This window comes from Aplysia californica, unplaced genomic scaffold (assembly GCF_000002075.1).
Source record: "Aplysia californica isolate F4 #8 unplaced genomic scaffold, AplCal3.0 scaffold00001, whole genome shotgun sequence".
Lineage (NCBI taxonomy): Eukaryota > Metazoa > Mollusca > Gastropoda > Aplysiida > Aplysiidae > Aplysia > Aplysia californica.
In genome coordinates this window covers 2,795,236-2,805,717 of record NW_004797271.1, presented here as the reverse complement: position 1 = coordinate 2,805,717, position 10,482 = coordinate 2,795,236, and the positions used below count along the sequence as shown (strand labels likewise).

The 10,482-nt window shown below is 37.7% G+C and overlaps 1 protein-coding gene across 1 annotated transcript in view; it reads right to left on the bottom strand.

The window, feature by feature from the left end:
- Positions 1-4,168: 4,168 nt before the first annotated feature.
- Positions 4,169-10,482, bottom strand: part of LOC101862840 — a gene marked incomplete at its 5' end in the record, with an annotated part of 12,948 nt that continues 6,634 nt past the window's right edge. Inside the window, 5 exon segments of the mRNA XM_035969589.1 lie at positions 4,169-5,029; positions 7,055-7,160; positions 8,361-8,490; positions 8,938-9,048; positions 9,878-10,095. Coding sequence (XP_035825482.1) covers positions 4,890-5,029; positions 7,055-7,160; positions 8,361-8,490; positions 8,938-9,048; positions 9,878-10,095 — 705 coding nt within the window. The 3' untranslated portion in view covers positions 4,169-4,889.

The following is a 10,482-nucleotide window of genomic DNA, read 5'->3' as shown; positions in this document are numbered from 1 at the left end:
TGACACAATAGTGGTCATTTAGTGCTAGGAAAAAGTAAAACAGACAGACAGAAACTACAGGGGGAAAGTAAAGAAGTAGGACCTACCAGTGGCACCCTCCAACCACCCGCTATTTGTATGGGCGTTGTGAGTTTCTTGGCTCAGACAAACAGAGGTAAATGCACATGAAAATCTCAGAGGAAAAAAAATAAGACAGGATACGATATGAACATCCCTAATCACATATTCAGCATCAAAACCGCCGACCAAGTTAATCATTAAAGTATTTTAGAGACAAATGAGGATGAGACGGACAGAGAACACAAAGAAAAGACCATTTCATTCTTCCATGAAGAAAGAGTCAAAGAGAAATGGTCAAATAAAGGGAAGAGAGATGAAAGAATCCAAGGGGATACCAAGAGACAAATAATATAATATGACAAAATGAGAAGAGAGAGCAACAGAATAACAAAAGTGAGGCAACTTAGTGAGACAAATATGAGGAATGACAATTATTACAGAGAGGGACAAAAAAAAGGGGGTGGGGATGCGGGGGAGGCTTGAAAGATAAAATCAAGAGACAAAGAAATACAAATTAAGAAAGGAGTAAATATTACGGGAAGAGGAACACATCAACAGAATCAGAGGGAAAAAAAGTGAACTACTGCAATAAGAAAAAATAAATATGTGGGGGGACAAAAAAACAAGAAAAACTTTGTATGTGAACAACCAAACTGAAAAACATCTGATGTAGCAACAGGAAACTGAACCATTCTGTGATCTTTGTTGAAGCTTAACACCCTATATTATTACACTCAGGCGGGTAATTTCAAAGGCAGACCACACGGCACGGCCAAGTTACCAACACACGGTTGAACCTCTCTTACATAATAATCCCTTGCAAGCATACAATAAAAATGCTATCTTTGGTCTGCATCCTATCTTTTATGGGCTGAAATTTACTTCAAAAGCCTTCACAACATGAACCAAATGTTAAAACATCACTGTGATCATACAGTGGAACTTGGATTTAACGAGCTCGGATTCAACGAGAACTCGGATTCAACGAGATGAGATAGATTCCCCGTTTTTTTCTTCTTTAAAATCAATAAAAATAACCTGGATTCAACGAGCATTTAAATCAGCGAGCTCAGATTCAACGAGGTCGCTTCCAGGGTGAACAGCTCACGCAAACGTGGCTTTGCTCATTTTTCTCCCAGAACGAACTTTATCTATTTCCGGAAACCATCCATCGCAACTGCATTGAGAACCATTATTCATTTAACCGATTGCATGCAACCAATCAGCGGCCTTTTTTCATACCAACACATGCGTTATTGGCACGCGCACGTGTCGACACTGGCGTGTGTTGGGGTCGGATGGGCGGCCTGCACACGTATGACTGTGTGTGTGTGTGTCGCAGAAGTGGGGGGGGGGGGGGGGCACTAGCGGTGCGGGCTTTGAACGTCACAGTCACAGATACAAACGCGCCAGTCTTTTTTCCCCCTCGGCAACTGATCATTATTACAATGATAAGCCAGATCTAGTCCTGACATAGATCTACGTAATGAATTGTGCACTGGTCTATGAAATCAAAGGTTGCCGTTATGCTAGGAACACAACTTTTTGGTAAACAATCAAGATGACAGAGGTGTATGCACTTGAACGAATCGGGTCTTTTTTTTTTTTACACAGCTCATAATATGCAGGCATTTCAGGCACTATTTGTGACTTCTCTTTATACATTAATTTGCTCAGTGCCTGTAATTATCTACACAAAACCTCGTGTTTGCTATAACAAACACTCGGATTCAACGAGATTTTAGGTCAGGCCCGGCGACCTCGTTGAATCCGAGTTCCACTGTACAAACATGAAGTGAAAACAATATTGTGTCCACTTTTTAAAAAACCTGCTTTAAGCTTAATTCCTTTAATGGGCATCATTTTAACTTGGATTACACGATAGGGATGAAATAAATTCTACTTTAAAATTTTTGTGGACATCTTTGAAATACAAATCATTGACATCCAGTTTACACAGAGCTTCACATAATATTTTAATTTACTAGAAAGGCAAAATGTGACCCGATGATTTATGCGGAGTAACTCAAACGGTTGTTCTAAAATACACAAGAATTCTGAAGACATTCTGAGGATTAAGATATAGGTTTTTAATAAGCACTCTGAAGATATGTTTGAAAAAGGAAAAAAGCTGTTTTGAATCATTGCTCAAAATTTGTTAAATCTTAATTTTATGGAATAGTGTCTTCAAGAAGCCATAACAGACCATAAGGGCCATCCCCTCCCTCAGGTAAGTAAGAAAAGAAACCATCCCTCAAAAAAGTACCCACTCTGATGTTGGAAAGACAATTCTCATCCCTCCCCCCAGTAAGTCAACAAAAGGAGAATATGACGTACTTTTATTGTCCGTTGTGTGTGTTATTATTTTATACTGTCTATGAAATGGAGCTTTAACGGGAGAAGCGACCCTCGATTTGGCAGATTTTGGGTCAAGCTATGCCAATTGAGATATTGGCTATTGGCTTATTCTTGAAGGTTAACCAGTTGTCTGTCTATAAATAGCAAGGAGACAATTGAGAAAATCATTATTCATGTTGTAAATGCCTTTGAAAACAAGAGGGTGGGTCAAAATGTGGTGAATTTTAACAATTATTGTCGCTTTTCTCAGGACACATAGATGGCAAGGCTGCCACCAATGTACCACAGAGACATTTGTGAAAAAAAAAAAAAAAACTTTTCAATTGGCAAATGATTATGCAACCAAAATTTAGAAAAGCTCTAACTACATTAGGAAAATTCTCATAATTTTTTAAAAACACTTATTCAAAAATACTCTCTTGTAAATTGACAGAGACTGGTTCAGGCATACTCTCACCAAATTTGGTCAAATTTAATCAGTAAATAAGGAAGCCTTAGGGATTTGACATGTATTGTTTATTTTCAAGATGGCAGCTGTTTCCAAGCAACTTTTGTAGCTATGCAAAAATAAAAGTAAGTATCAAAAGAATTTTCTATGCCTAACTTGAAAGTGTACTTAGATTTAATCTGGGGAAACAAACTTAGAGAACGGACCTTGAGGGCAGCTCTTCCTGTTAAAGAAACAATTGAGCAAACATTGTACAAAAGATCAATGTTGCTGAAATTACAGGAGTCCTCAACACAACAGAACTCTTTATGATGTCCACATACCTGAGAAGTTGACAAATGTAGTGTAGTACCAGCGTTAAAAACAATTGTAAAAAATCATCGATCATCATATTTTCAATGAAATAAAAAAATTGTAGATAATACGCCCTAAGCCACATAATTTGGATCATTTAGGGGGCAGGCTGCTTTGAACCTGCCTGTCAGGGTAGACTGGGGCTGAGAGGGGTACGGGACACATCATCCCAGCAGAAAGACAGAGATATCCAATAAAAAATTACCCCATTTGGATATTGAACTTACATCTTGTGCATATGATGCCCAAGCGCCCTGATCAGTACACACAAAAAAGACAGCTTTATGCTTCTGTCTGCACAATTTAATTCATTTATGAAGCTAATCCACTTAATCCATGTCATCCAAGCTATTGTTTGTCAGTGGCTCACAGACATGTTATATATCATTATAAAAACAAGCAAACGAAGAAAAAAATCTATACAGCTGTGGTGTAGAGCACAGTGAGAAAAGCCTGGCCTGGACAGAGAGAGTTAACAACCATGTCCAAGCCTTCCAAAATCGGCATACAGAATTAGAATTGCCACAAGTATTATATCAAAGTCAGTTGAACAGTCAGTCATCCCCAAACCAAGGGTTGTAGCATCAGAGATCAGAAATCTGCTTTATATTGCAGAACGCTGTGTTGTACAATATTAGCACATCATTCGGTTGTGGAGAAAAAGTATTGTCACTCTTATATCAGGAATTCTCGACCCGATAAACCCTGAGTAAGAAAACTAATATGGGGCCAAATATCGAAAATGCTTCACACAATCTTCACACATTCTACTTTCAATTTTTTTTCAGGCTTATCTGTTGATGTGCAATAAGCCGAGCTTACTTCTTTCAAATTCAGTTTTTCAAAGGCAGCTGCTTTGGGAAAAGAAAAAGAAAATCATTAACCCTTAAAACCCTGAATTCTTTTTTTTCATGCCTCCCTAGAATCCTGAATTAAAATTGAGATACTAGAAAAAATTAGGTTGGTTCATTATTTTGTTTACTGTGTCTTTAATTGTTGTTCGATTTTACTGAAGTTTGAAAATGTTCTTTATATAATATATGAATGCACAGTCTGAACAAAAGGGGAAAAGGTTAAAACACTGGTTTTTATGACCAACTCTATGAGTTAAGTCTTGTGTGTGATCCCCAACACAATTTCAGTCAAAGTATCATTAGACCCAGCCGTAGATCTAGCCTCTGGTAGCTCTAGTGGTGATCCCCTGCCAATTCCACTATCGTCATAATCATCATCGATGTTATGCGGAACATTGCAATCGTCTTCAACGGTCATATTTATCTATATATCCGACTGGGAGATCATTATTGGGGTCTGGTTAGGATAAAAAATGTCAAAAATTTTGCGGCCTGAAGGGCCAGGCAGCGAAAAGTGACTAATTTTTCTTAATAACTCGCAAAATTTCCAAACTTTCGGGGTAGAACTGCTCTCATGACATTATCGGTACTTTCTGCTCGCGACAGAGTCATCTGGAGTTATATCCCCTGTTTCTAGCATTGGGAATTAAACAATAGTCGACCAGTGGTTACCAGCGGTTACCAGCGGTATAGGAAAATAGGGCGTCAGCTGTTACCAGCGGTATAGGGTTTTAAGGGTTAATGAAACAAATATCATCACAATGAAAATATATTAAATTTACAATAAATCTATACATCCGTTGAGCTGCTCAAAATTACCCTAAGAAATCTACAACTTCTTCAAGTTCCCTTTGTTTGGCTTGCTTGTGGGCCCATCTATTCTCCATTACTTCTGCCGAGATTTTCCATTTCTCATGAAAGATTTGTTTTCCACAACCCGGGCACAGTTTTCCTCCTGGACAAAAGCGAAGAGAAAAATATGAGGTATGGTTAGATATGGTAAAACTGTGTATTTCAAAATTTGTGTTTTAGTTCTGGTAAGAGTTTTACGGCACTCGCAACTGCATAAGGTCGTAAGAGCACGTAATCAACATTTGTGACCAATGTATGTAATGGAATCCATTAAAATAATTAAAATAATAGTAAATATACACAAAGTATAACTTCCATGCAATCTAAACTACAGCTTCAATTTCGCTTACGAGCTAAAGAAGACTACTAAAGGTACCTTAAGGGGCCACAAACTACTTGAGAATAAACATTTCAATTTTCAAGGAATGAACTAGGTTCTAAATATAAACTGATTTCTTGACACAATCATAACAAGGAAAATGAAATTTTCCAATCACATAAAGAGGCACAAAAGTTTTTAAAAATAAAAGGACACCTTTGAAGGAAAATTTTTGGGAAAACATGACGACAAGTGATGCCTAAAAAGAAAATGAAGTCATCTTCTTTATAATTTAAAAAAAGGGGTCACTGAGGCTGGACGTACAGTGTTTGAAAGAGCCATTTCCAAAGGGATTCTTACTAAGGTCATGCTAGGAAAGGGGCACAGCTATCAAGGAAGGAAAGCTTCTGTCCCAGTGACATTCTAGAATAACACTGAAATAAACAAAAAGAGACCCTACCCTTTTTTACATAAACACAAAAGTCTGCACCCTGCAAGTTCCTTTAGGCAAATTCAACAGAATATAATGGAAATGACAGAGTTTTCTTGTTGGGTCTCAGATTGGCATTGCTAAATTGAACTGTTCCCGTCCTAGTCCCATACCCATATATTTTCATGACAGATAATGAAACAACAAAGCAATTGCTTATTTCTTTTGAGGTTCAAAATCTGAGGGAAGACAAATCTACAATATTTGAGAGCCAATAAAGGAAAATACAGTGGAAACCTGATATAACAGGGATGGTGGGAGTAAAGAAAATGTCCTGTTATATCCGATCCCTGTTAAAGCAGAAATGCAAGGAAAGTAAGCATTTATGGACTAATCCAGCTGTACTTATTCATGGGTAGTTTCCCTTGCCACAAGTACCCACGAACAGAGGTTTTGGCACCAACTTTCTCTTTGCCTCCTTAAACCATATCAGAAGAGCTTGGTCCACAACATCTGTATCGGGTAGTCTCATCTTCTTTCCATCCAGAGCAAACTTTCCATTGGAGTACGCTGCCACTTTTTTCTCTCTATCCTTGATAATGGTGTGAATCGACCCTTGTGGAAAGTCGAACTGACGACAAATCTCTGCCAGTGGAGCTTGCTTTTTGTCAACAGCCTGGATTATTTCGTATCTTTTGTCAATTGAAAGGCATTTTATCTTGCGCTTGACATCGTTGTTGACACATTACGCGTGCGTGTTGCTAGGTTTCTGGCTAGATCGAGGTCTGCAGCACACCGCAGCCCTCTCTCGCTTCACATGCTGCATGTGCTTGCAGTGGCATGGCTTGCGTGGGCTTGCTCCATCACTGCATTACTTTCTCTCTCTCTCTCTCTCTCTCTCTCTCTCTTTTCACATTGTTAACGAGTCTTTGTCCCTGCTATAACCGGTTGGGCTCCGATGAGGCCCTGTTATTGCCGATAACTTTACATAGAAACAAAGAGTAAGAAAAAACGGGGATTTAAAAAATCCCTGTTCTTACCAGATCCCTGTTATTACCGGACCTGTTATATATGGTTTCCACTGTAATAACAATTACCATTCTGATTCCTACCAAGTTGGTGTAAGTAAATGCATGTTTCTTGAAACACAGAGCCTTCAAAAACTCACAAGCAATATGCGATTAAGTCAAAACTATGGTACAAGAGTACCTAAGAATATTTTTCTTACAGCATAAGTTATACCTTGTGGCTGTTATTTACTCCTTCTCCTGATCAAGGAAGGTAACACAGCAGCTACAATATCTTGTTATTTCCACAATCTTTTTTTGTTATGACCTCAGAATAAAGGCTGGGGTATACTACTGACAATATGTACTGACCTGTAAATGGTGGCGTTTTCATATGCCTGTTTAGACATATAAAGTGGAACAAGTGGCCGCAATACACTTTCTCCACTCTATTCTTGCCTCTTGAAGCACTCTCATTCTGTCCATTGATTGATAGATGGAGAAAACAGACAAAAATGAATGTTTATGAAACCACAAAATAAAAACCAGTACACTTTGAAATATATATCTAATATTGAAACTGAACCAACCAAAGCTGAAGAAAATTTTTCTGATTAGCATGGGTCTACTTTCATAATATTTTATGACCTGTCCTTTTCAAAAGACAGAAGGGGGGACAAAACCAATCCCTTGGTTGGGATCAAAAGTATGGCAAGGAGTCTCTTTCTGAGATTATAAGCCTACATTAAATAGATATTATAGCCAGTTAGTGAAAGCCAATATGTTGGGAACTATAGAGGCAATAACTGGTAGAAATTTTTTCCCAGCAAAACTAAACCAAACTTCAAATTTTTTTTTGCACTTTGCTCCAAATAATTATTATAAATCCTACAGAGAAAGACAAATTACGAAGCCTTAACTCTTTAGAGAGGACAAAAAATAATGGGACATTTTTACTATTTGCTCAAATGTGTTGTCTATTCCACATGCATTGACATATATAAAAAGAGCCCATTTTTATTGGGAACTCGAAAACCATCTCTACTTGACCATGGGACACAAAGAGTCAGCTGTACCATCTACAAAGGGTGCTATTTGCCCTATTGTTGGCGGCTTCTTAAAACAGTTATATGTCATTATCTCTCTGACAGAGAGGGTAACATCTCACTATCTCATCTGTCCAGCAACTCTTTTGCTCTGACCTCTCGACTGAGAGTCTGGTCTATCAAGACTTAGTATATGAATGGTCTTTTATAAAAGGTAAGTGTAAGTGTAAAGCCTATATCCCTGCTAAATGCCAAGTATCTAAAAGCATTTTAGACGACTGGTGAACAAAGGCTAAACACCTTCTCTACATAGCACAACATAGAATCAAACCCATTAAGTTTAAGATCATTCAAAATTGAGCCTTTTGACTCTGTGTTCACAAAATGCATCCAGAGCAAGTACAGGCATGAACTATTTCATTTTGCTTTTCTCAGTGTTGCTATATTTGATTTATCAAGAAAAGTACATCAATACCATGTTGGCCTATGGTTATTAAGTGCTGTAAAAGGCAGAAAAGTTTGTTCAGAGACAATGGTAAGGAACACCTTTCAGTGGCACTCTCCAACCAAAGACACAAGCATTGTATCAAATCCATAAATAAAGGTTTAAAGTACCGGTAAGTGAAACTTACAGAGGGGTCAACTGGCAACACTCGTTCATTGCATAGTGGACAGATTTCTAGTGGAAACTTCTTAACACAGTCTCTGATGATATATTCACACACCGGCTGAAGTGATGGTTTCGGCACAAATGGTGGATCCCTAAAGGCACACAAAGCATTTCAACATTACCACCAGCGTGTTCTCGGTGACGCCCATTAGGTAAGCCTACATAAGCCACAAAATACATATAAAAAAATAGATGGACTGCCCCCCCCCAAAAAAAAAACAACAACAAACACATACATCTACAATCTTCATACTGCAAAATATTTTGAAATTCAGAACTAAAAAACACATGTTTTTTTTAAGAATGAGCAGGTAAGAATAAACAAAGTTTTTGTCTGCCAGTTTATGCTCAGGTCAATAAACCATGTAGTCTATATTATTAAGAAAATATAAGCTATGCATACAATTGTGACAAACAAACAGTACTCCTAGAAGGCTCTACCCCTGTATAGTTCATTTTATGTCACATGCAATAACAACTTTAAAACCATAAAATAACATTTGAGTTGAAGAATTCCTTAGAATTTTTCCTTCACTTACTTGGGGTTCTTTTTCAGAGGTGGATGAACACATTGTCTCGCAATTTCAACTGCCTGTGCTTGAAAGTTGACACGCAGAAATTCTGGGAAATTGTGTTCTGTAATTTCTGGTCTGAAATCATCGATAAATAAGAAGTAAAAAATCTGGATACTCTTATATACGTTTTGCTAATAAGGAGAGGAAATTCACAAAATATATTTTAAAAATTGTAGTGGATAGTGAACACTTGGCCTTTGTTTCACCCTGTGCATAAACAGGTAGAGTGAATTGACAAAAAACTTTCAACACAAAACTGAATCCAATTAGAGTTCCAATTAGATGTGGCTACGCAAAAAAGTTGAATCTCCCCCCCCCCCCTTGGATGAAAATTTCTACCCTTACTCTCCAAACACTGTGGGAACCTGGGGGATGAAGCCTGTGGTGACTTCTTAGAACTCTTTCTTTTATTTTGCTCTTCCAGGTGTACCCAAAGTTATACCATGTACATATAACTGCCTGCACAGAAGGCAACATCAGACACCTTCTTTTGAAACTCAGCCAACAGGTTAGTTGGAAAGTGCAATTGAGTATGTGCCTGAAGCACAATGTATTCCTTTTTTAAGTGGCTCAAAGATGATGAACTTTCAAAAAGCAAAAGGAAAGGCAACTTCATTGCTCCCCATTGGGAGAGTTATTTCACTAAAAAATGCATTGTAATCAAATTATTACCTAACAAAGTCAAACAGTAGTATATCATTGCTAATCACAGGGGTGTAACACCCTGTATTGGTTCACTTGTCTAGCTCTATTAAGGCACCGTCCTAGTGATCATTTATCTTAATGTAACCACAGTATGATATTCTTCTTGAGCCTGGATTTGGATTTACTGACTGTTCAAAACTTCCCACCCCATCGCCTTGAAAACGTACAAATAATATATTGGTTTAAACTAGATACTCACACAACTTGTTTGGCGGGATAGTCATCCGGAACAGAAATACGTAGACCAACAAAGTATTGCTCCTGACATACTTTTAAGACAATTTGAGACGTCTTCTGTTTCAGTTTGACATCATCCGAGTCATTCAGCAATTTCTTCACGGCAGAAATTTCATCAGAACAGACGCACAGAGGGTTCTCTTCTATGAAAGTCTTCACATACCGGATAATGTGAACAGTCTGTGGAATATAATCAGAAAGTGTATTTTTAATTGTTTTCAAAACCAGAAAACAACCACAAAGAAAAAATCCTCCATTTCTTTTTCACCAAGCCTCTCCCTGTATCTTATTTATTTAGCTATCTTGCGCACAAACTTACGTACACCCAAACATTTCTCTTTATCTCTCTCCATCTGTCTGTCCCCATGGTTTTATGCACCCCTCATAATTTAGCAAAATTTGATAATTTTTTTTGATAATTTCTGATTATTTTCCTTTATCATTCTTTGTTAAAAATTAACAGAATCGCATAATTTCACATTTTTGGTCTCAGTTTACATGATTTCTGAATTTTTCTTGCATAAAACGACGGGGACGGATCTGTCTGTCAGTCTGTCAGGCTATCTG